Source organism: Mustelus asterias, chromosome 21 (genome assembly GCF_964213995.1).
Source record: "Mustelus asterias chromosome 21, sMusAst1.hap1.1, whole genome shotgun sequence".
Lineage (NCBI taxonomy): Eukaryota > Metazoa > Chordata > Chondrichthyes > Carcharhiniformes > Triakidae > Mustelus > Mustelus asterias.
This window is the reverse complement of record NC_135821.1, coordinates 79,087,704-79,113,093: the sequence shown is the minus strand read 5'-3', so window position 1 is coordinate 79,113,093 and position 25,390 is coordinate 79,087,704. Positions and strand designations below refer to the sequence as shown.

At 45.4% G+C, this 25,390-nt stretch overlaps 1 protein-coding gene across 1 annotated transcript in view; it reads left to right on the top strand.

The window, feature by feature from the left end:
- Positions 1-23,496, top strand: part of dcdc2b (doublecortin domain containing 2B) — an 89,036-nt gene extending 65,540 nt beyond the window's left edge. The window contains exons 9-10 of the mRNA XM_078237129.1: positions 6,061-6,123; positions 23,437-23,496. Coding sequence (XP_078093255.1) covers positions 6,061-6,123; positions 23,437-23,496 — 123 coding nt within the window. The remainder of the gene's footprint in view (positions 1-6,060; positions 6,124-23,436) is intronic.
- Positions 23,497-25,390: the final 1,894 nt, after the last annotated feature.

Sequence of the window (25,390 nt, the reverse complement as noted above, 5' to 3'; positions counted from 1 at the left end):
TTTGTTGTAACCACATTAAGTTTAAATGGATTTCTCCCTCCTCGTGGAACTGGCTTGAAAAATGCAGAATCTAAACGATTTCCCTGTGCCCTCCCGGCCCCATGCCATCCTCATGTGACCTATAAACGGGTCGAGTAGGCTTTGGGTGCAAAACATGTCGGCACCTCTTCCAAGGTCAGGGTTTCCACTGTGAGGATAACAGAAACATTGGAGTTCATTCCTCATGCCATTTTTGTGTGCTGGTGTGAGTTTTGGAAGTTCCCTAAAAAAGACCTCCTTCTGGAGTTCAGGACCATTGCAGGAAGTCTGCTGAGAAATGGAAAACATTCTGACGAGTAAGTGTAGAATGGTTCAACTCCTTCAGATGTCACTATTAAATGTTGTATTTTAACGTAGACATGTTTTTCATGCGACATAGGCCTCAGTCCTGTCCTGAATAGATAAGTTGCCGCTTACATTAACCAGCATCGTGTAATTGCTCACACACGTTGCAATACATTTCCCAATGCAGAAAGTGCTATAATGCATTCAGAAGTGCAGAAAAATATACTGGGAAACTCTCCTGTCAGCTTTTGGGCAACGATTTTAATTCCCTTACTGTTGGATGTTTAAAATAATCTCAGCACCTCCTCCATTTCACTTGTTGACTGGAAATGTGCTTTGAAATAGAAATGTGACACAATTGGTTCTTGCAAATTCAAGGTCTTGTAGCCACAATTGTTTGTTTTGATAGCTTGTCTGAGTTCTAAAATCTGAAAACAGCCTGATTTTAGCAGGTGGCCCATTGACACAATGGCTCAGAGGAATGATTGACAGTTTAAAGAGAATGTAATATATTCTACCTTTGATGTGGTTTCTTAATACATGGTTATTTGTTTGGCTACTTAAGGGAATAAAGATTTTTTTGATAGGAGTACAGTTTTTTTTTGCAGTATCAATGATGCTGAGATTTTTGAATGCGAGTTTTATTAAATTGTCACAGATTTAATTTTTTACACCTGCATTTAAAATAATTTAGTAAGAAGTTTAACAACACCAGGTTAAAGTCCAACAGGTTTATTTGGTAGCAAAAGCCACACAAGCTTTCGGAGCTCTAAGCCCCTTCTTCAGGTGAGTGGGAATTCTGTTCACAAACAGAGCTTATAAAGACACAGACTCAATTTACATGAATAATGGTTGGAATGCGAATACGTACAACTCATCAAGTCTTTAAGAAACAAAACAACATGAGTGGAGAGAGTGGCAATGGAGTGGCAATGGAGGCACTCTGATATTCGGGTAAGCGTTCTCCAAGGCGGCCTTCGCGACACACGACGGCGCAGAGTCGCTGAGCAGAAACTGATAGCCAGGTTCCGCACACACGAGGACGGCCTCAACAGGGATATTGGGTTCATGTCACACTATTTGTAACTCCCACAGTTGCGTGGACCTGCAGAGTTTCACTGGCTGTTTTGTCTGGAGACAATACACATCTTTTTAGCCTGTCTTGATGCTCTCTCCACTCACATTGTTTTGTTTCTTAAAGACTTGATTAGTTGTAAGTATTCGCATTCCAACCATTATTCATGTAAATTGAGTCTGTGTCTTTATAAGCTCTGTTTGTGAACAGAATTCCCACTCACCTGAAGAAGGGGCTTAGAGCTCCGAAAGCTTGTGTGGCTTTTGCTACCAAATAAACCTGTTGGACTTTAACCTGGTGTTGTTAAACTTCTTACTGTGTTTACCCCTGTCCAACGCCGGCATCTCCACATCTTTAAAATAATTCCCATTGCTATTGTTTGACTCATGTGGACTGTATATAATTAATACTGGTGAGCGGCTATGGAGGATACAAGAAGGGGCATTGGGAATGGAGAAGAGGCAATGGCCTAGTGGTATTATCACTGGACTATTAATCCAGAAATGTTCTGGGGATCTATGTTTGAATCCCGCCACGGCAGATGGTGGAATTTGAATTCAATCAAAATTATCTGGAATTAAGAATCTACTGATGACCATGAAACCATTGTCAATTGTCGGAAAAACCCATCTGGTTCACTAATGTCCTTTAGAGAAGGAAATCTGCCGTCCTTACCCAGTCTGGCCTATATGTGACTCCAGAGCCGCAGCAATGTGGTTGACTCTGAACCGCCCTCAGGAAACCAGGGATGGGCAATAAATGCTGGCCAGCCAGCGACACCCATGTCCCACAAATGAATTTTAAAAAAGATCGGAGGGGATAAGGAGGGGCGACTGGAGATCAGAATGGACATGGGGTCAGAGTGGATGGGAGGGGTGAGGTTTAGGGTGTCGTTAAACAATGGTAAGAGTTGGACTGCTGTCTCCAAGAGGCAAAGTGGGCCTTTTACCCAGCTCACCTCCGCACCCACAGCACTCCCTTCATCTCAACTCAGAAACTGCACACAAACCCGAATCCTATGTGAAAGTGTGGCAATCCTCGGCAAAGTCAGTCATGAGTCTTGCGTGCGTTTGGAAGCCACAAACCTGAGGGGAAGATCTCAGCCTTGGAGTTTGTTGGTTGGGCCGCTTCTTGAGACAGAGCTTTCTTTCAGCATTGAGAAACTTCCCAATCCTTCAAAAGCTCACATGTCTGAGTGAAGGAGTCAGGTTCAAAGGGCTGACATTGGGATTTGAATTAGTGTGCTAAAATTGGAATTGTTGGAAATGAGTTAGTTTACAAACTTGCTGTATGTGATAAGTCATGTATTAAGGATGGTCATTAGAAAGTGTGGGAGGAAATTCCATCCAGCCCAATGCAGAAGGAAACATGATGGCCAGGCCGACAAGTCAGGCCAGAGTCCACAGGGCAGTCAACCATCAGTGGGAAAACCTCCCCCAGTGAAGTCAGGGGAAGGGGAAGGGGCAAATGCCCACAACTTGCATGTTTGTGGTGGGATTTGTTAGGCTCATTCATAAACCATTTGCCTCTAATTATCCTTGAGCCCACCAGAACTTTCTGAATTTCATTTCGAGAATTCCCACTTGGAAATAAGTGGACGTATTAGTGAGAGGCAACATGGTTTTGTGAAGGGGAGGTCGTGTCTCACGAACTTGATTTGAGTTTTTCGAGGAAGTGACGAAGATGATTGATGAGGGTAGGGCAGTGGATGTTGTTTACATGGACTTCAGTAAAGCCTTTGACAAGGTCCCTCATGGCAGACTGGTGCATAAGGTAAAATCACATGGGATCAGAGGTGAGCTGGCAAGGTGGATACAAAACTGGCTCGGTCAAAGAAGTCAGAGGGTAGCAGTGGAAGGGTGCGTTTCTGAATGGAGGGCTGTGACAAGTGGCGTTCCTCAGGGATCAGTGCTGGGACCTTTGCTGTTTGTAATATATATAAATGATTTGGAGGAAAATGTAACTGGTTTGATTAGTAAGCTTGTGGACGACACAAAGGTTGGTGGATTTGCGGATAGCGATGAGGACCATCAGAGGATACAACAGGATACAGATCAGTTGGAGACTTGGGCGGAGAGATGGCAGATGGAGTTTAATCCGGACAAATGTGAGGTAATGCATTTTGGAAGGTCTAATACAGATAGGAAATATACAGTAAATGGCAGAACCCTTAAGAGTATTGATAGGCAAAGGGATCTGGGTGTACAGGTACACAGGTCACTGAAAGTGGCAATGCAGGTGGAGAAGGTAGTCAAGAAGGCATATGGCATGCTTGTCTTCATCGGCCGGGGTATTGAGTTTAAAAATTGGCAAGTCATGTTGCAGCTTTATGGAACCTTAGTTAGGCCGCACTTGGAATATAGTGTTCAATTCTGGTCGCTACACTACCAGAAGGATGTGGAGGCTTTGGAGAGGGTACAGAAAATATTTACCAGGATGTGCCTGGTATGGAGGGCATTAGCTATGAGGAGAGGTTGGAGAAACTTGGTTTGTTCACACTGGAGCGACGGAGGTTGAGGGGAGACCTGATAGAAGTCTACAAGATTATGAGAGGCATGGACAGATTGGATAGTCAGAAGCTTTTTCCCAGGGTGGAAGAGTCAATTACTAGGGGGCATAGGTTTAAGGTGCGAGGGGCAAAGTTTAAACGAGATGTACGAGGCAGATTTTTTACACAGAGAGTGGTGGGTGCCTGCAACTCGTTGCCGGGGAGAGGTAGTGGAAGCAGATACGGTAGTGACTTTTAAGGGGCATCTTGACAAGTACATGAATAGGATGGGAATAGAGGGATATGGTCCCCGGAAGGGTAGGGGGTTTTAGTTAAGTTGGGCAGCATGGTCGGTGCAGGCTTGGAGGGCCGAAGGGCCTGTTCCTGCGCTGTAATTTTCTTTGTTCTTTGATGTGTGTGTCACTAGCTAGGTCAGCATTTATTGCCCATCCCTACTTGCCCTTGAGAAGGTGGTGGTGAGTGCCTTCTTGAAACAATGCAGTCCATGTAGTGTAGATACACCCATGGTGCTGTTAGGGAGGGAGTTCCAGGATTTTGACTCAGCGACAGTGAAGGAACAGCGATATATTTCTACTTCAAGGCAGTGAGTGGCTTGGAGGGGAACCTCCAAGTGGTGGTGTTCCCAGAATCTGCTGACCTTGTCTTTGTAGATCACAGTGGTTGTGGGTTTGGAAGGTGCTGCCTAAGGAGCCTTGGTGAATTGCTGCAGTGCATCTTGTAGGTGGTACACGCAGCTACCACTGTTTGTCAGTGGTGGAGGGAGTGAATGTTTGTGGATGGGATGCCAATAAGGTGAATTGCTTTGTCCTGGATGGTGTCAAACGTTTTGAGTGTTGTTGGAGTTGCACTCACCCAGGCAAGTGGGGAATATTCCATCACACTCCTGACTTGTGCCTTGTAGGTGATGGATGAACTTTGGGGAGTCAGGAGGTGAGTTAATCGCCTCAGGATTCTTAGCCTCTGAACTGCTCTTGTAGCCACAGTATCTGTATGGCTAGTCCAGTTCTGCTTCTGGTCAATGAGAATCCCGGGATGTTGACAGTGGGGGATTCAGGAATGGTAATGTCATTGACTGTCTTGGGGCAATGGTTTGATTCTATCTTGTTGGAGATGGTTATTGCCGGGCACTTGTGTGGCACAAATGTTATACAGTGGCTCAGGGATTAAATGGGAGGCATTTTCCTGAACTTCCCAAAAGTTTCAACTTTGCGGGTGGTGGCGGGGGGGGGAACGACTCTCGTTCACTGACATTCAGTGAATGATTGAAGGACAGAGCTTTAGGAAGGGAGTGGGTCTCTGAAAGCCATCTCTTGACCTTGCTGTCAACCCATTGACCCTTTGTCTCTGATGACCCCCTCCCTGCAATCCCTGTCCCTGCACTGACCTGTGCCCAAGGCTTACAGCAACATTCCCTGGTGTGTCGAGCTTCATCAGCTCCAGTCACACTGTCAGCAACGGAGTTGCCAGCCTCTGATTGGCTGATGGCAGGGTCTCTGGGATCCAAGTTCTAGTGGGAGACCCAACATTAGCCAATTAAGTGGCTGACGGTCACTGAAGTACGTCAGGCCTCATCGACAGAAGCAAAGTGGGGATCCCTCTGGTTCTCCAACAGGAGTTGGGCCCCCTTCACCCACATTAAATCCAGCTGTGTTGTAAGGTTAATTCTCGCAAGTTTATCAAATGATCTTACGGAAGAGAATGTGTTCCGACCTGCACCGAAGCAACAGGCAGAGATGTTTATCTCGACAGTTACTTTCTGGTATATCTCAATCAGAGTTTTCACTCTGGTGCTGATTCTCCCTCCCAATGCTTCACTTCCACGCATCCTGTACACCAGCTTTTCAATTTAGTTTGTAACTGAGTCTAAATTAAAACGACAGAAAACAATTTACAACCAAAGTATTATCAAAACAAAACAGCTGCAATTTCTACTCACTTGTCACTTTGCCTGAAGGCAAACTGTATTGGGTGTGTTTGGAAATGCATGTTTATAACATAAGTAATTGAAGAAAATTACGTCTGACTTCAGGTTATTCCTGAATTTGAGATTGAATTTAATTGTGTGATGGGATGAATGTTGTAAATGTGAAGGTTAAAGGAATAAAACCGGCAGTCAGGTCTGTGTTCAACCAATCACTTTGATGTTTTGTAGAGAGTGGCTGAAATTGTTGAAGATGAAGTCATTTCTGAAGAGGAGACATATCACATTGAAGAGGTAACAACCGCACCAACATCTTTTACTGATTGTTACATTCTCTGGTCATTTCATCATGTGATAATCCTTCACCAACTACAAGACTAGGCAACAAAAGCTCCCAGTCACACTCCTGCTCTACCACATTCATTCTCACATAATATGTAGATAAATAAATGCATTCAAAGAGAACAAAGAACAGTACAGCACAGGAAACAGGCCCTTCGGCCCTCCAAAATCCTTGGAGACAGCCAGGCATAGCAGGAAGTTTTCCTTGGAGACATTCCTTGGAGACAGCCAGGCATAGCAGGAAGTTTTCTTGGGAACCCTTGGGAATTATGCCAAGTTAACTCATCTCAGCTGGGTCAAGAATATGGGTGCTTCAATTAGCCTCAGTGCTCATGTCACAGGGAGGAGAAAGTTCAGAAAAGTCCCTGTTCCTATTTGCTATTCCGTGGCCAATACAGGGGGCCAGAATTCTCCGACCTCGCCCTGCGGCTGGGATTTTCCAGTCCCGCTGCTGTGAATGGAAATCTCACTGAGCGCCAAATTCTCCATTCTCGCAGGCAGCGGGAATGGGTCGTTCAACATCGGAGAATTTCAGCCTAGGTGTCAAAGGGAGGAGACAGGATGAGACTCAACTGTAACACCAGTGATTAAACAAATTCATTTTCTCAGTTTAAATATGGAGAATTAATATTTAGACAATGTAATGTAATCCGTTCATCAACCATAACATTCTAATCCTCTGAGATAGTGCCTTCGGAGAACAGGAAAGAGAATTGGGAGAAAATATACTTCAGTCACTAAATAAATAACTTTATTCCTTTTAGTGAATTTACAATCTCTTTCAGACTCATTTCCATAGAAACTCAGTGTTAACAAGATTAAATTCCACAGCTGTGTAAGACCACAATAACAATATCACATCCTTGAAATTAAAATAATTACTTGATCCTTTATTCTCACATATTTGATTTGATTTGATTTATTATTGTCACATGTATCAAGACTGTGAAAAGTATTGTTTCTTGCACGCTGTACAGACAAAGCATACCGTTCATTGAGAAGGAAAGGAGAGGGTGCAGAATGTAGTGTTACAGTCATAGCTAGGGTGTAGAGAAAGATCAACTTAATGCGAGGTAAGTCCATTCCATTCTGACAGCAGCAGGGAAGAAGCTGTTCTTGAGTCAGTTGGTACGTGACGTTTGTATCTTTTTCCCGAAGGAAGAAGGAGGAAGAGAGAATGTTCAGGCTTCTGATTCAATGTTCATACTTGCTCTCCCTTATGTCAACTCAAATTTTACTCGACACAACCTGACCTCTCAGCAATAAGGAGCAAACAATCTCCACCATGTTGAATGTAGCTTCAGTCTGCCATATTCACTGGCCAATATAGGCAGCACAGTGACACAGAGGTTAGCACTGCTGCCTCAAAGCGCCAGGGACCCGGGTTCAATTCCAGGCTCAGGTGACTGTCTGTGTGGAATTTGCACGTTCTCCCCGTATCTGCGTGAGTTTTCTCCAGGTGCTCCGGTTTCTCTCACAGTCCAAAGATGTGTGGTTTAAGTTGATTGGCCAGGATAAATTGCCCCTTAGTGTCCTGGGATGTGTAGGTTAGAGGGATTAGCGGGGTAAATGTGTGGGGGCTGTGGGGATAGGGTGTGGGGTGGGACTGTTGTCGGTGCAGACTCTAGGGGCCGAATATGATTTTATGATATTCACTCAAATACCTGCCCAAACCAGTTTGTAGAAAATAAGGTAGATCGTCAATATCTTTTCCCAAAGGTAGGGGAGTCTAAAACTAGAGGGCATAGGTTTAAGGTGAGAGGGGAGAGATACAAAAGTGTCCAGAGGGGCAATTTTCTCACACAGAGGATGGTGAGTGTCTGGAACGAGCTGCCAGAGGCAGTAGTAGAGGCGGGTACAATTTTGTCTTTTAAAAAGCATTTAGATAGTTACATGGGTAAGATGGGTATAGAGGGATATGGGCCAAACGTGGGCAATTGGGACTAGCTTAGGGCTTTAAAAAAAAGGGGGTGGCATGGACAAGTTGGGCCAGAGGGCCTGTTTCCATGCTGTAAACCTCTATGACTCTATGAATCCAAGTGTCTGTACAAAACCGTGACAGGAAATGATTAATGACTGTTGCTGCAATAGACATGTCGAGGTTGATTAAAAACAATAAGTGCTGGAAAAACACAGCATGTCTGGCAGCATCTGTGAAGAGAGAAACAGAGTTAATGTTCAAAGTCCAATCTGACTTTTCTTCAGAACTGAAGAGAGGTAGAATGAGTTTGATGCAGTTAAAAAAGCAGAGAGGAGCAGGTGGAGCAAAGGCGAATATCAGTGATCGAGAACAAGGATGATAAAGTAACAAAGATATGGAACCCAGGATACAGAGTGGTTATGATAATATTAAAGACACAAAGCTTGGTCAGAGAAGGTGTTAATAGCAAAATAAAGATTAGCGAAGGAGGGCAAAAACATGAGAATATATAGACTGGCACTAGAGTGAAAAAGTTCAAAATGGAGGAGAGTTCATGGCTTGAAGTTGTTGAACTCAGCGTTTGGTCCTGAAGACTGTAAAGTGCCTAATCGGCGGATGAGGTGCTGTTCCTTCACCTTGCATCAGGCTTGACCAGAACATTGTAACAGACCAAGGACTGGCATGTGGACATGAGAGCAAGGTGCTGAGTAGAAATAGGAAGCAACAGGAAGGTTGTGGATGGAGAGAAGGTGTTCCAAACGCGGTCACGCAGTCTGGGTTTAGTCTCCCCAATGTAGAGGAGACTGCATTGGCAGCAGCAAATCCAACAGACCAAATTGAAGGAGGTGCAAGTGAAACATTGCTTCACCTGAAAGGAGTATTGGGGCCTTGGACAGTGAGGAGGTAAAGGGGCAAGTGTTACACATCCTGCGATTGGATGGGAAAGTGCCGTGTGAAGGGGGTGTGGTATCAATTTCCCAATGTCCTGTGCAAAGAATCATATGATAACATTTCATGTTTTAAGGGTTTTATTGTAACAAACTAAAAATCAGCATTAAGTTGTCGTCAACACCAAATGACAGTAAAGGGATTTCCCTCATAGAAATCATAGAAACCCTACAGTGCAGAAGGAGGCCATTCGGCCCATCGAGTCTGCACCGACCACAATCCCACCCAGGCCCTACCCTCACATATTTACCCACTAATCCCTCTAACCTACGCATCTCAGGACTCTAAGGGGCAATTTTTAACCTGGCCAATCAACCTAACCCGCACATCTTTGGACTGTGGGAGGAAACCGGAGCACCCGGAGGAAACCCACGCAGACACGAGGAGAATGTGCAAACTCCACACAGACTATTACCCTATTACCTTCTTAACACAACCAAAAAGCCAACATGGTGTTTATACATCACACTGCACTCTCCACAGAAATGTGGTCTAGTTTGAAAATCCCAAGCTGCTCCTGGCTCTAACAGGGGTCTCCTTGCCCTGCCCCACAAAGATGAATCCTCCAATGCCCTTTCAAACAATGGGCGGGATTTTATGACTTCACTCATCCCAAAACCGTAAAATCCCACCCGAGGTCAACGGACTTTTCCGTGATCTGCCCCTCGCCCGTTCCGATTCCCGTGGTGGGTAGGACAGTAAAATTCCAGCCAAAGTCCCATTCACTCAATCCTCTGAGTGTAATGGAACACACTTACAGTAAAAAGCTACCCTCTGGTGATTCCTTGGTTTTTAACTCTCCACAATCTTTGTTTCGACCAATAGGGTTTCCATCTTCACCAGCCCTCCACTTGCTGCTCTTTTTCCTCGATCTGGCATTGCAGCACCAGCTGTTAGTCTCCTCCACCAGACCCCTCGGTCTAATGGCCATGTGCCTGAGATTCTGGCAGCAACAAGACATCTCCCTCCTCCTTTGTGCCCAGGTGTTAATGTTTGCATCTGACTTTGAATAAGTTTCAATCTGAGTTTCTGACTCCATAAATAAGCAGGTCATATGTTTGCCCCTGGACAGATCCAGTGCGAGGTTCCACCTCTGCTCCCAGATGCTCCAGTTTACCTTGAATTAAAGGAGACAGTTTAAAACATAACCATCTTATAACATCCAACAGTTAGAATAATTGGTAAATTGTCAAATACTAGCCATCCCGAGCCCGATTAAACGGCAGCCTGAAGCTTCCTGCTTCTTGGGGGTATTATTGAAGGATCTTGGCAGGAGCACCTCTGCCCATCAGGCACCAGAAAGAGATCACACCAAACTGCTCAGCTCGTCAGCACCCGAACCTTGACCCCAGCACGTGGCTGCAATGTGGGATAAAGTTTAATCATTTAACAGGGTTTCTAAGGTAAGACACTTAACTATAATTTTACAAAACTCTACATAACTACTCACTACTCGAGGCCCCAACAGATAAAATTCCCTCACCCGATTCGCAGCTCCTCCTCTGTTCACTGCCTTACCTCTCCGCTTTCTTCTGCTCCTAATGTCACACTCTGTACCTTCCACTCCCCTCACTATTGCTGTTTTCATGTCCTTAAACCCCTGCCATCCGACACACACAAGCACCACGACTCCATCTTCATTACAAATCCTCAAATCATCTCATTAATCTATCATTGGTATTCTGGATTCTTCAAATCAGGACCATATCACACACACACGTGTGCACACATGCACACATGCTCGCACATGTACACACACATGCACAGTCATACACACGTGCTCACATACACACACATGCTCATGCACACACAATGCTCACACACATGCATGTACACACACAGGCACATGCGCGCGCACACACGTGTGCACACATGCACACACACACATGGACACACACAGTCATACACACATGCTCACACACACGCACGCACACAGATTTTCCAATTCTTCTTGTCAAAAACAAATCATGCAAAAACTCAGGAAAGAGGCTTTAGCATCTGACATTCGATTTTCCGATTCTCATGAGTGCACACGCTTCCTGTCTGCACAACTGAATGTTCCATTGTCACATTTGTTACAATTTGTGAGTCTTTTTTTACCATTACAAATTCCTGTGTCCATGGTTACGATGGGTTTTGCCTATGTAAACATGTAACACTCTGACTATCCAATCTGATAAAAAAAACACTCAAAATGCTTGACATGGGATTACAAATAGTGATTTGGGAGTTCCAGAACTTGAATATTTCTGAAAAAAGACATTGTTGAAGCTTTTTTCTTGGACCTGTCAGGACAATTCACAATTATAAACAGAACAACAACTTATTCTTCATGAGAAGGGGATGTTGATTGGTTGGCAAGTGGACTCTGATTGGTAGAGGTGTTGCCTTGGAGAACTCCTATTAAAAAGATTATTTGAAGTTCTCAGTCTCTCGGAAAAGTCTGACTTGGGCTTGATAGTTTTGCCCCGAGTTCTGATTCCCAGTTTGGACTGCGCAATCTGAGCAAGTGTGGGGTACCTATACTCCAAGCTGCAGCAGTGTCACTCGGTTATCTGTACTCATGGAATATTTTTCTTCAGCTTCTCAGTTTCCCTGCAAAAGGTTTTGAGAATTATTTGAAAACAATCTTGAGGGCAAATTTGAAAATCTTTATTCAAGTAACATTTATAGAATGTCTATGTGGTGTAAGTACACCCACAGTGCTGTTAGGGAGGGAGTCCCAGGATTTTGACCCAGCAACAGTGAAGGAATGGCGATATATTTCCAAGTCAGGATGGTGAATGACTTGGAGGGAATCTCCAGGTGGTGGTGTTCCCAGGTATCTGCTGCTCTTGCCCTTCTAGATGGTAAAGGTTGCGGGTTTGGAAGATGCTGCCTAAGGAGCCTTGGTGAGTTGCTGCAGTGCATCTAAAGATGGCACCTACAACAATGCAACAGTCTCTTAGAACTTCACTGTGATGTCAGTCTCCATAATGGCTTAAAAATGGGATTGTACTGTGCCCATTTTGTAGGTGTGAAGTGAGTCCAATACGAGCTATGCTGACCTGTTTCCCACTATTGATGGTTGTGCTTTCAGTTGTCTGGAGAAGTATCTTCACATTTACCAGGACATTGCCCAGACATTGTCTGGGCCCTAAGCTTCCTGAACCTGTCTGCTTCTCCATATTTCACACCTCCTTTAAGACTCTTCTTGAAAACTATCTCCTTAAAAAGGTTTGACAAACCTGTCCTAATGTCTTTTCTTCAGCTGAGTGCCTGTTTTGTACGAGAAACTCAGTTGAAGCATCCTGGGGCCTTTTACCACTTCTAAGGCGCAGAATGATGGAATCCCGACAGTTCAGAATGTGGTGAACCATTGTTGGTTCCCACCAGGTAGTGCTGAGCCAGGGTCTGGCCAGTACTATGAGTCTGTATATATGTTACTGTTGGGGTTAGGGTTGGGCTGTTCTACATGTTACTGTTGGGGTTAGGGTTGGGCTGTTCTACCTGTAATATAGTTCTTATGGTACATCCCAGTTGGGCTCCGCCTCCTGGGAGAGGTATAAAGGTCACTGCTCTGTCTGGGACCCTTTAGTCTGGGATCGTGTATTATATATGGTAGCTCTATTGTTGTAGTCAATAAAAGCCTTTATTTCCCCGAGTACCTCTAGCCTCGTGAGTTATATCGCGCATCAATTTTATTGACTACAATTGAACTCTCTTCGTTGAAAAAAAAACGACACAGAGAACATGGAGCAAATGCTTAAACCCGAACGGCTTACGTTGGACCCACGTGCGGCGGGCGCCTCGAAAACCTTCGACCACTGGTTGAAATGCTTTCAGGATTACCTCGAAGCCTCCGCAGCGGTCACCACCGACGCCGACAGACTCCGGGTCCTCCACGCGAGGGTAAGCGACGCTGTATACTTAGCGATCCGTGCGGCCACCGACTACAAAGGGGCCCTCGAGCTTCTTAAGAAGCGCTACATTAAACCGCTGAACGAGATGCATGCTCGATATCTCTTTGCCACTCGACGGCGGCAGCCCGGCGAAACGACGGAACAGTACGCGTGCGAGCTCCTACAGCTAGCCAGGGGCTGTAACTGCAAAGCAGTGTCGGCAGAACAGAACATGAACGACCTCGCTCGAGATGCGTTTGTGGCGGGAATCGGATCGTCTTACATCCGCCTTCGGCTGTTGGAGCAAGGTAATCTCGATCTCACTAAGTCCATAGAGCTAGCGGATGCGCTAGAAACGGCCTCCAAAAGTCTGGCGATGTATCCCGACGACCACGTGGAGACAGCGTGGCAGGGGCAGTCACAGACCCCACTTCATCCAGCGGGACCGAAAAACTGCGTGATTGCGTTCCCACCCTCGGGCCTGATGACGGCAGCAGCTCCAGGCGGCCCGCGGTGTTACTTCTGTGGGGGAGTGAAGCACCCTCGGCAGCGATGTCCCGCTAAAGCGGTGTTGTGCTCCGCTTGCGGCAAGAAGGGGCATTATTCGAAGGTATGCCGATCCAAACTTCCATCCAGGAACAGCAGTGCGGCGTGTGACTCCCCGGAGCCGGTTTCCTCGTCGTCGGCATCGTCAAGGACTTCTTCCACGTGCGAGGCCAGGACGTCGCCATTCCAGACGACGGAGTCGCAAGAGACGCGCGACCACCAGGGGCCGCTGGTTTTGGCGCCATCGCCCACGTGCGACCTATGGGGGCAGCCATTTTGGTCGGCACCGACCGCGAATGACCAGCAGGGGTCATCATCATCCATCTCAGCTACCTGCAGTGGCGCCCACGAACCAACGGTGGCGTTGATCATCCTGGACCAGGCAAAGCCTCACAGACTCGACAAGTCCATGATGGACATACAGGTAAACAAACGCACGATTTATTGTCTGTTTGACAGCGGGAGCACGGAGAGCTTCATTCACCCAGACGCCGTGAAGCGGTGTGGCCTCCGGATTCAGCCTGTCAAGCAGACAATTTCGATGGCGTCAAGGTCCCAGTCTGTCACCGTGCTAGGGAGTTGCGTGGTAAATCTGACGGTGCAGGGCACGGTTTACGAGCGCTTCAAGCTCCTGTTGTTACCGCACCTTTGCGCGCCAATACTCCTAGGACTAAATTTCATGGTCCACTTGAAGAGTGTAACCCTACAGTACGGTGGGCCACTCCCTCCACTTTCAGTGGGAGACTCACAGCCTCTAAATTGCCCAACGCGCTCCATCTGTAGCCTCTCGACGCTTAAGATTACCACACCCTCTTTATTCCAGAATCTCGTGCCAGGCTGCAAGCCTATCGCGACTAAGAGTAGGCGTTACAGCGCTGAGGATCGGATCTTCATTCGATCTGAGGTTCAGCGGCTCCTCAAGGAAGGGATCATACAACCCAGCGCTAGTCCTTGGAGAGCGCAGGTCGTGGTGGTCAAGAGTGGGAACAAACTCCGGATGGTCATAGACTATAGTCAGACCATTAACAGATACACGCAGCTGGATGCGTATCCCCTCCCGCGCATATCTGACATGGTCAACCAGATTGCGCAGTACCGGGTGTTCTCCACCATCGACCTAAAGTCTGCTTACCACCAGCTCCCCATTCGCCCAGAGGACCGACAATACACGGCCTTTGAGGCGGATGGTCGCTTGTACGATTTTCTAAGGGTTCCTTTTGGTGTCACGAATGGGGTCTCGGTCTTCCAGCGTGCTGTGGACCGAATGGTGGACCATAACGGACTGCGGGCTACCTTCCCGTACCTGGATAACGTCACCATCTGCGGCCATGACCAGCAGGACCACGATGCCAACCTTCTTAGATTCCTACGCACTGCACCTCGCCTGAATCTGACCTACAACAGGGAGAAGTGTGTATTTCGCCCGCGCCGCCTCGCTATCCTCGGATACGTGGTGGAAAACGGGGTCATTGGCCCTGATCCAGACCGTATGCGTCCCCTCCTTGAACTTCCCCTGCCCACTAGCGTAAAAGCACTGAGAAGATGCTTAGGCTTCTTCTCTTACTACGCACAGTGGGTTCCCAATTACGCGGACAAAGCCCGTCCGCTCATCAAGTCTACCTCTTTTCCCCTAGCACCAGAGGCTCGTTTGGCCTTTGAAAAACTAAAAGCCGACATCGCGAAAACCACGATGCACGCTATCGATGAGTCCATCCCCTTCCAGGTGGAGAGTGATGCATCGGATTTCGCCCTGGCCGCCACACTTAACCAGGCGGGCAGGCCCGTCGCCTTTTTCTCTCGCACCCTCCAAGGCCCTGAAATATGACATTCGGCAGTGGAAAAGGAGGCCCAGGCCATTGTGGAGGCCGTCCGGCATTGGTGCCATTACTTGGCGGGAAAACGGTTCACCCTGCTCACGGACCAGCGGTCCGTGGCGTTCATGTTCAATAACACGTTACGGGGCAAGATCAAGAACGATAAGATCTTGAGGTGGAGAATCGAACTCTCCACCTATAATTACGACATCATGTATCGTCCAGGGAAACTCAACGAGCCCTCGGATGCCCTGTCGCGTGGAACATGCGCTAGTATGCAGGAGAATCGATTGCAGGCTCTCCACAATGACCTCTGCCATCCGGGGGTCACTTGGCTCTTCCACTTCATAAAAGCCCGGAATCTACCCTACTCGGTGGAGGATGTCAGGTCCATAACCAGAAGCTGCCGGGTATGCGCGGAATGCAAACCGCACTTCTACCGACCTGACAGGGCACAACTCATTAAGGCCACTCGTCCATTCGAAAGACTGAGTGTAGATTTTAAGGACCCCCTTCCCTCGACAGATCGGAACGTGTACTTCCTCAATGTGGTTGATGAGTACTCACGATTCCCCTTTGTCATTCCTTGTTCTGATATGACCGCTGCCACGGTTATCAAGGCATTTCGTGATCTTTTCACCCTGTTCGGGTACCCCTGTTACATCCATAGCGATAGGGGCTCGTCGTTCATGAGCGATGACTTGAGGCAATTCCTGCTCTCATATGGAATTGCCTCTAGTAGAACCATGAGCTACAACCCTAGGGGTAACGGACAGGTTGAACGTGAGAATGCTACAGTCTGGAAGGCTGTCTTACTGGCGTTGAAGTCTAAAGGCCTTCCAGTCTCTCATTGGCAAGAGGTGCTCCCTGATGCGCTCCACTCCATACGCTCACTCCTGTGTACGGCAACCAACGCTACTCCCCATGAGAGACTGTTTTCATTCCCTCGGAAGTCTTCCTCTGGGACCTCATTACCGTCTTGGTTAACGTACTCAGGACCTGTCCTCCTGCGGCGACATGTTAGGACCCGCAAGTCCGACCCTTTGGTTGAACAGGTCCATCTCCTCCACGCCAACCCTCAGTATGCCTATGTGGCATACCCTGACAGGCGAGAGGACACGGTCTCGATTCGAGACCTGGCGCCAGCAGGGGGCTTGGAAACCCTTGTCGCTCCCATACCTCCTGTTAGAGACCCCCCAACTATTGTTTCCCCTCCTGACACGGCGCGGGCAGCATCGGGACCATCACTTAACCCTTTTACTCCCGTGTACAGCTTGCCTGAGTCCAGGAGATGGTCGCCACTTCAAGGCGTGCCCGAGTTCAGCGGGTTGTCACCACCTCGGGGTCTACCGGCCCGTGAGACATTGGAGGTGCCGTTGGACACCGCCTTGGGGAGAACGCCACCGCGAGTGCCTACACCGGTGTCATCGCCGGTGTTGAGGAGGTCACAACGACGGTGCGGTCCCCCTGACCGTCTGAACTTATAGACTGATGAACAATTGTTCTGTGTTTTGTACCCCGCCGGCCTTTGTTTTCAAAGGAGGGGTGAATGTGGTGAACCATTGTTGGTTCCCACCAGGTAGTGCTGAGCCAGGGTCTGGCCAGTACTATGAGTCTGTATATATGTTACTGTTGGGGTTAGGGTTGTGCTATTCTACATGTTACTGTTGGGGTTAGGGTTGGGCTGTTCTACCTGTAATATAGTTCTTATGGTACATCCCAGTCGGGCTCCGCCTCCTGGTAGAGGTATAACGGTCACTGCTCTGTCTGGGACCCTTTAGTCTGGGATCGTGTATTATATATGGTAGCTCTATCTTTGTAGTCAATAAAAGCCTTTATTTCCCCGAGTACCTCTAGCCTCGTGAGTTATATCGCGCATCACAGAAGAAGGCCATTTGGCACATCAAATCTGCACTGACTCTCCAACAGAAGATCCCACCCAGATGCCACCCAGACCCTATCCCCGTAAGCCCACATATTTAATCCCCCGAACCTACACATCTAAGGGGCAATTTAGCATGGCCAATCCACCTAACTTGCATATCTTTGGACTGTGGGAGCAAACCGGAGCACCCGGAGGAAACCCATGCAGACACGGGGGAGAATGTGCAAACCCCACACAGTCACCCAAGTCCAGAATCGAACCTGGGTCCCTGGCGCTGTGAGGCAGCAGTGCTAACCACTGTGCCACCGTGTCGTCCTATTGAATGTTGTTGCTCTGAGGATATGGGTTAGGGATGCTCGGTAATTGCAAGGTGCGTGCCTGAAACTGCAGCCAGAGCTCTGCTGTACATGAAATCAAGAAGCTAATGGTGTCTTGAGGTTCCTGTGGCAGACTGACCTCTGGTTGAGGACAGGGTGCAGAGTGAAAGCTGCTCAGATGCTCAGCAACTAAACCAACTTCCCTGAAAGGAACCAAAAAGCCAAATTAAACTCACTTCACTGTTCCTATCCCCAGCTCCACATTAAAACCGCCATCCCCCGACAGAGGAGAGATTGGGTGAGACAACAAAAGAGAGAGATGGAGAAATATCTTTACATTTACCAGGACATTGCTAAAACGATATTTACAGTGTTCCTTCAAAACTCAAAAAATAATTGTGAGATTCAATTCACAAAGCAGGAGCAAAAAATCCTGAATAACATCTAATAAAACTCGATCTTGCTTTATTCAGCCATTGGCATTGGTCATTTCCTCTCCTTGATAGAAACAGTCCCTATTATAAAGTAGTGAATCTTGGAGCAGTGTTTCAGGAGCTGTGCTGGTATATTATTAAGCATCTTGTTTTGTTATACACAAACCTTAATTCTTGTTGTTGCAACTTTAAGTTGACCTTTCCTCTCGACAACTCTCATTGTAAATTGGTGTGTAACATTTCCCATTCGGTTTTAATGCCAAACTTCCAATTTAGGTGCAGTTTCTGACCAGTAGGTAACCTTTGGACTGTGTTTCTGAACTCTCCCTACTGTGTTGTAACACTGTGTGAACAACACTGTAGATCATTTGCTTGTCCCTTAATTATATTAAAAAATTAATTATGGGTTCTCCAAAAATCCTACTGAGTAAATGCAGCAAGCTTTCTGCTCTGATCTCCATCAAAATGATATTTTGGGCACTAAATCAATCTTTGGGGATTTCCAGCGGCTCTTCTGCTAATGTTTCAATAAGAGGACAAGATAATTTCTGTGTGAATTCTTCATCTTATTGATTGGCTCATTGTCCAGCATTAAATAGAGGACAAAATCCACTAGCCTATAGTAATATTCAGTATTTGCCCAATTGGACAGTTGGAAAGTACACATGTGAATGTTCGTCAATGACATGTTTGGACTCAGCTATGATGCCTCTGTGTTTGGATAGCTTGCTGATATTCTCATTTCCCGGCTGGCATGGGAGGAATAAGCAGAGATGTGTCCGCAGTTAGTGAACAAGTTTCCTCACCCATCACCGCCTTCAGTAAAAGAGGAGTTGCCGGCGTTGGACTGGGGTAGGCGCAGTCAGTAGTCTTCAACAGGTTTATTTGGTAGCACAAACTTTCGGAGCGTTGCCCCAGGGCTCCGAACGCTCGTGCTACCAAATAAACCTGTTGGACTTTAACCTGGCGTTGTGAGACTTCTTACTATTCAGTAAAAGAGCAAAGAAAGAAGAAACTGGCGGCAAAAGAATATCAAATTTCCCATGAAAAAAAGCTCATAATTAATTTTGCACTTTTAGTGTTATCTTTCTCATGAACTTGTTTAAATGTATGAGGACCTCTGCAAATGAGCTTTTGAAAGTTTAAAAGTCAGCCAAGACCCAGCTGCATTTAGAGTGAGAAATGATTAGATAAAGCTTCAGATGTTAAAAATCAACATTGAAGTCAAGTATAGAGTTCCACTTGTTGTTACGGTGTTTATAGGCCGTAGTCTGACTTCACATGGAGCTGATCACAGTTTCTATTTTTTCCCTACAGGGTTTTATAGCTAAACCTTAGTGAAGTCTTCAGAGAGGCAGAAGATTGAGAACAAGGCAAATGTCCGCTGACACAGTATTCCGATGGAAGACAGGCTTATTCAATTCTCCTAGTTGGACACAGACACAGAGCGATTAGCCAGCTATCTATCTGATTTTCCCATTGCAAGTTCTATTGCAGAATGACCCCGGAATCTTTGCTCGAAGTGGTATGTTTATTCCAGCCAATGATAACACCAAGGCGACAAATAATAGAGATTGTTCTGAACTCCATCTGCCATTGTATTTCAATTAATAACAACCACTTCACAACACTGGTGGTGTTTTTAACAAAATTAAACTAAAAGAATTGAATTATAATGAATGTAAAATGGTGATCAAGATTTTTTTTCTGGAAATCAATGGAATTGGGTACAGATTATATGTTGTCCTTTCCTGAAGCAGCCTGAATTTAAATCAATCATGTTCCCTTGCCTTGAGATGATGTTTCTCCTTGTGGCAAGAGAAACAATTCTTGTTGCAGAACTTTGCTTATTTGGTCATGGGATGTGGGCATGGCTGGGATTTATTGCCAGCATTTATTGCCCAACCTTGAATTTATTTCAGAGGGCATTTAAGAGTCAACTACATTGCTGTGGATCTGGAGTTACATGTAGACCAAACCACATGAGGATGGCAGATTTCCTTCCCTAAAGGCCATTAGTGAACCAGATGTGTTTTTACGACAATCAACAATGGTTTCATGGTCATTATTAAGCTTTTAATTCCAGATTTCTATTGAATTCGAATTTCACCATCTGCTGTGATGGGATTCGAATCCAGGTCCCCAAAGATTACTCTGGTTCTCTGGCTTACTAGTACAATACCATTAGGCCACTGTCTCCCCATCTCAATAAATAGCTGGCAGAATTATTCAGTCAGAAAACTGCCATTCACTACTAACACCAGTCCTGAGATAGTCCCAGTGCTTGTCACTGGGGTTAGGTAGTCATGATCCAACTGTTCCCACCACTTTCTCCAATTAACACTCCTAATCCAGCATTGGGAAACAAAGTCAGTATATTGGTGATGATTGGTGATGATTGAAAGAGCAAAGCCTGATGCGGATACTGAATAGAAGAGACTTCCATTCGAGAAATGTATTGAATGTTTCTGGAGATTTACTTGAAAAGCAATTCTTGATTTTTCCTTTCAAGACAATTTTTTAGATGAGTTTCCAGGAGGAGAGATTGAGTAGAATGGACCTGTATTCTTTGGAGTTTAGAAAAATGAGAGATGATCCCATTGAAATATTTAAAATCCTTACAGAGTTTGACAGGGTAGATGCTGAGTGACTGTTTCCCTGGACTGGAGAATCTAAAACTATGGACCTGAGATGAAGAGAAATTAATTCACTCAGTGGGATGTAAATGTTTGGAACTCTCTATCCTGGAGAATTGTGGATGTCCACTTGTATATTCAAGACAAAGGTGGATGGATTTTGGGCCACGAAGGAAATCTTGAGATATGAGGAAAGGCTGGGGAAGTGAGGTTGAGAATCAGTCACAATCTTATTGAATGGTGTCGCAGGTTTGAGGGGCTGAATGGCCTCATCTTGTTCTGATTCCTCCTGTTCTTATATTACCTCCACTGAGCCTGGACATCATGAGCTTCGATTGATTGGTGCTGAATTGCTGGGTCCTTCACTGAATTTCAGCCAACACTATCTCAATGAAGATTATCTTAATGCAGGCTTGGAGGATGAAAGAAACATCAGCTTCAGGTATTGTAAGTGTCCAAAACATAAACCTGGCAATAAATCTGGGAAACAAGAAATTCTAGTCTATCCCTGCAGGGTTATGTTTTCACAATTACCTGAGTCCTCCAGTATCATAGTGGCCACTCTGTGTGGGTGAGCCAAGGCTTTTTGGCTGAAGAGAGCATTACAAAGAACAAAGAGCAGTACAGCACAGGAACAGGCCCTTCGGCCCTCCAAGCCTGTGCCAATCATGATGCCTGCCTAAACTAAAACCGTATGCACTTATGGAGCCCGTATCCTTCCATTCCCATTTGTCTAATTGTCCCTTAAATGCCACTATTGTAACTGCTCCCACCACCTCCCCAGGCAGCTCGTCCCAGACATTCACCACCCTCTGTGTAAAAAAACTTGTCTCGCACGTCTCCTCTAAACCATTCCCCACGCATCTTAAACCTATGTCCCCTAGTACTTGACTTTTCTACCCTAGGAAAGAGCATCTGATTATCCATTCTGTCCATGCCACCCATAATCTTGTAGACCTCTATCAGGTCGCCCCTCAACCTCCATCGTTCCAGTGAGAACAAACCAAGTTTATCCAACCTCTCCTCATAGCTAATGCCCTCCATACCAGGCAACATCCTAATAAACCTCTTCTGTACCCTCTCCAAAGCCTCCACATCCTTCTGGTAGTGTGGATGCTTTGGGGAGGGTACAAGTTCCAAAGAATGTTCAATATGAATAATTTAATCCTCCACTCCCACTTAATAAAACCAAAAACACAATCTTGCTGAATTAAACTCTTATCCTTTAACGTTGATCCTTCAATAAAACTATTTGAGGGTCTACATGCAAATCCATCTTTACAAAGAAACCCAAATTTATTTTCCTTAATGCTTACACTCTCAACATCTTCACCAAGGATTGCAATGAGGAACAGGAAGCTTCTCCAATATTATTGTCTCTAAACCAGAAGTATGGATGCCAGTTATATTTCCCTGGCTGATACCAGTTAACTAGCTCAACACACACAGAAAATAAATGCTGAGAATTTACTGATTTGAATCTTCCTGAATAAACTGGATGATACAGGGGAAGGTCTGTGTGGGTAATGTATTACCTCCTGGTGAGAATAGCAAAGTTAGCGGAAGCCTAAACACAATTCTCTGTTATATTGGAGAATACTATTGAAAGTGGTTCCTTTCTAATGCTGTTCATTACAAACTACTGGCTCAACCTCACAAGTAACTGGATTTTATCAGCTCCAAAGCTATTCTCCAACCTCCACGAAAGAAAGAATGACCACATCTACACTATCAATGGTGACACAGTGGTTAGCACTGCTGCCTTACAGCACCAGGGACCTGGGACCTGGGTTCAATTCCCGGCTTGGGTCACTGTCTGTGTGGAGTTTGCACATTCTCCCTGTGTCTGCATGGGTTTCCTCTAGGTGCTCTGCTTTCCTCCCACAGTCCAAAAATGTGCGGGTTAGGTGGATTGGCCATGCCTAATTGCCCCTTAGTATCAAGGGGGAACTAGCTAGGGTAAATATATGTGGTTATGGGGATAGGGCCCTGGGTGGGATTGAGGTCGGTGCAGGCTCGATGAGCCGAATGGCCTCCTTCTGCACTGTCGGATTCTATGACAATGCAACATGCTTGATTCAGCAATAAACACTAATTGCAGGCGCCTGCCAAGATCTGGCTTCTATCTTGATAAGCTGAAATAGAACAAACTGTATAACAGGCTGAAACATTCCAAAACTTTGCTTTGAAAGTTCCAAAGAATGTTGAATATGAAGAATTTGATCCTCCATTCTCACATAATAAAACTAGGAACACAATCTTGTTGAATCAAACTCTTCTCCTTTAATGTTGATCCTCCAATAAAACCACGAGAAGGTCTATGTGCAGACTCATCTTCACAAATTACTGTTATAAACAAAAATTCTCTCTAAATAATTGAGGTTCAGGGATTTACGAGAAGACAAAGCAAAGTAATTTTCAATTCTTCCTTCACGACTCATCCATCTGTATCAATCACAAGCCACATTTTAGTTTTATGATTGAATTAGTATAGATGTTATCATAGAGTACTTAATGTCCCTAACCGAGTTCTTAATGTTACCACACACAAGGCATCCATCACATCTTATAAAACAAGAACAGTTCAAACATCGTCAAAGATATTACCACACAGCCAGAGCAAGTTACCTCCAGTTCATTCCCCTTTCTAGTCCAGTATTTTACTTCATTATCCATTCCACTTATAAAACTACTTTAATATCAGACTTTTACAGGATATGCTGTATTTCAAAGCTTCCATGTGAATTTTAGCCTGAGGGCAATTAATGGACACAACATTGTATAGCAGCCATCACGGATCAATGTCAAACAGTCTTTGACAAACCCAGCTGCTTCATTCAATGCTGATGTAATTTTTGTAATAATGTCTCCCTTTCTGTTCAGGATTCTAGCGGCTGGGCAGGACTCAGAGTTTACAGCTTAGCTGGAGCTGCTTACCAATAAAGCACTGACGGAACGGGGGATGAGACTGACTTGTATTTCAGCAGTGACTACAGTTAATCAGGAGGCGTGGATCGAAATAGCAGAAGCAGCAGATTATGAAATGTAGACATATAGTAATATAGACCATTCTCTTCCTGTCTCCTTCACAATCCTTCACCCAAATCCTTCACCCCATTAGCGGGTGATGGTGGCCTAATATTAAGCGGCCCAGGCTAATGCTCTGGGGGCACAGGTTTGAATCCCATCACAACATCTGGTGGAATTTAAATTCAGTTATTTAAAAAAAATCTGGAATTGAAAGCTAGGCCAGAATTTTACCGGCACACCTGCCCCCAATTCCGGCTCGGAGAACAGCATTCTCTGTTGGCCTCAGGCGGGATCGTACGAACCTCGGGCAGATGTGCCGACAAAATTCTGCCCCTAGTCTCTGTAATAGTGACCATGACAATTATCATTGATTGGGGAGGTAATTGTCTAGTGGTATCATCGCTAGACTATTAATCCAGAAACTCAGCTAATGTTCTGGGGACCCGGGTTCGAGTTCCGCCACGGCAGATGGTGGAATTTAAATTCAATAAAAAATATCTGGAATTAAGAATCTACTGATGGCCATGAAACCATTGTCGATTGTCAGAAAAACCCATCTGGTTCACTAATGTCCTTTAGGGAAGGAAATCTGCCGTCCTTACCCGGTCTGGCCTACATGCCCTCTGAAATGGCTATTCAGATTAAAGGCTACAAATGCTGTCCCAGACAGTGATGCCCACATCTCTATGAAAGACTTTTCAAAAAATAGTCACATTTCATGTTGAACTTGGAATGGTTACTTGGCCACAGAAACAATAACTCACTCCAAAGCCATCTTATTCCAACAGGATCTATAAGTAGGAAAGTAGCAGGAGTTGTGGCTAAGTGCTTTCCATCTTCACCTGGAGCACTTTAATTATTTAACACCAGGAATTAGTGGAGAGTGCACTGTTAATGTTACGGTCAAGTCGATTCTCTCTGATGGGACAAACATATTACATTCTTAAACAATAAATGTATGAGGGCTGACATTTTATATTTTTCTGCACAATAAAACAGCAAAATAAATCAAGTTGATGTTATTGAGTGAATTTTGATACATACCAACTTACTCTTCATGTGGCACCTACCATTACATTTTCTACAAATATTTCAGGCAGCGTAAGTTCAAAGCATCCAAGCAGATTACTGGAAAGTTTTAAGTTTTATTTTTGCAAATAAAGTATGTAAAGCATCATGTTTTTGAGACACTAAAATGTGTTGCCAGATGTTCACTAATTCAGCAAAAAGCTCAAGCCACTTGGTCAATTTGATGGTTCATTAACAGCTTCGTCTGGTTATCCTGATAGACCCAGATAAATAAAGCCAGATACCATTCCGACTCAAACTATCTCCTGCAAGATGAAACTCTGACAGTTGATTAATGCAGTAAACACTTCCTCGAGTAAAGTCTTTTTAGGTAGACTGACTTGTCATCTCAACATCATGTTTTGTTCTCTGGTTTTGTCTTTATCCCATCGTTGCTGCTCACACAGAGTCATGCTGCAATATAATCCAACTGTTTTTACTCTTTCATAGGGATGTGGGCATCGCTGGCAAGGTCAGCATTTGTTGCCCATCCCTAATTGCCCTTGAACTGAGCGTCTTGCTCGGCCATTTCAGAGGGCAGTTAAGAGTCAAATGCATTGCTGTGGCTCTGGAGTCACATGTAGGCCAGACCAGGTAAGGATGGCAGATTTCCTTCCCTAAAGGATATTAGTGAAACAGATGGGTTTTTAATGGCCATCAATAATAGTTGTCATGGTCACCATTACAGAAACTAGTTTTCAATTCCAGATTTTCTTTACTCCCTAAAGGTCGTCAGTGA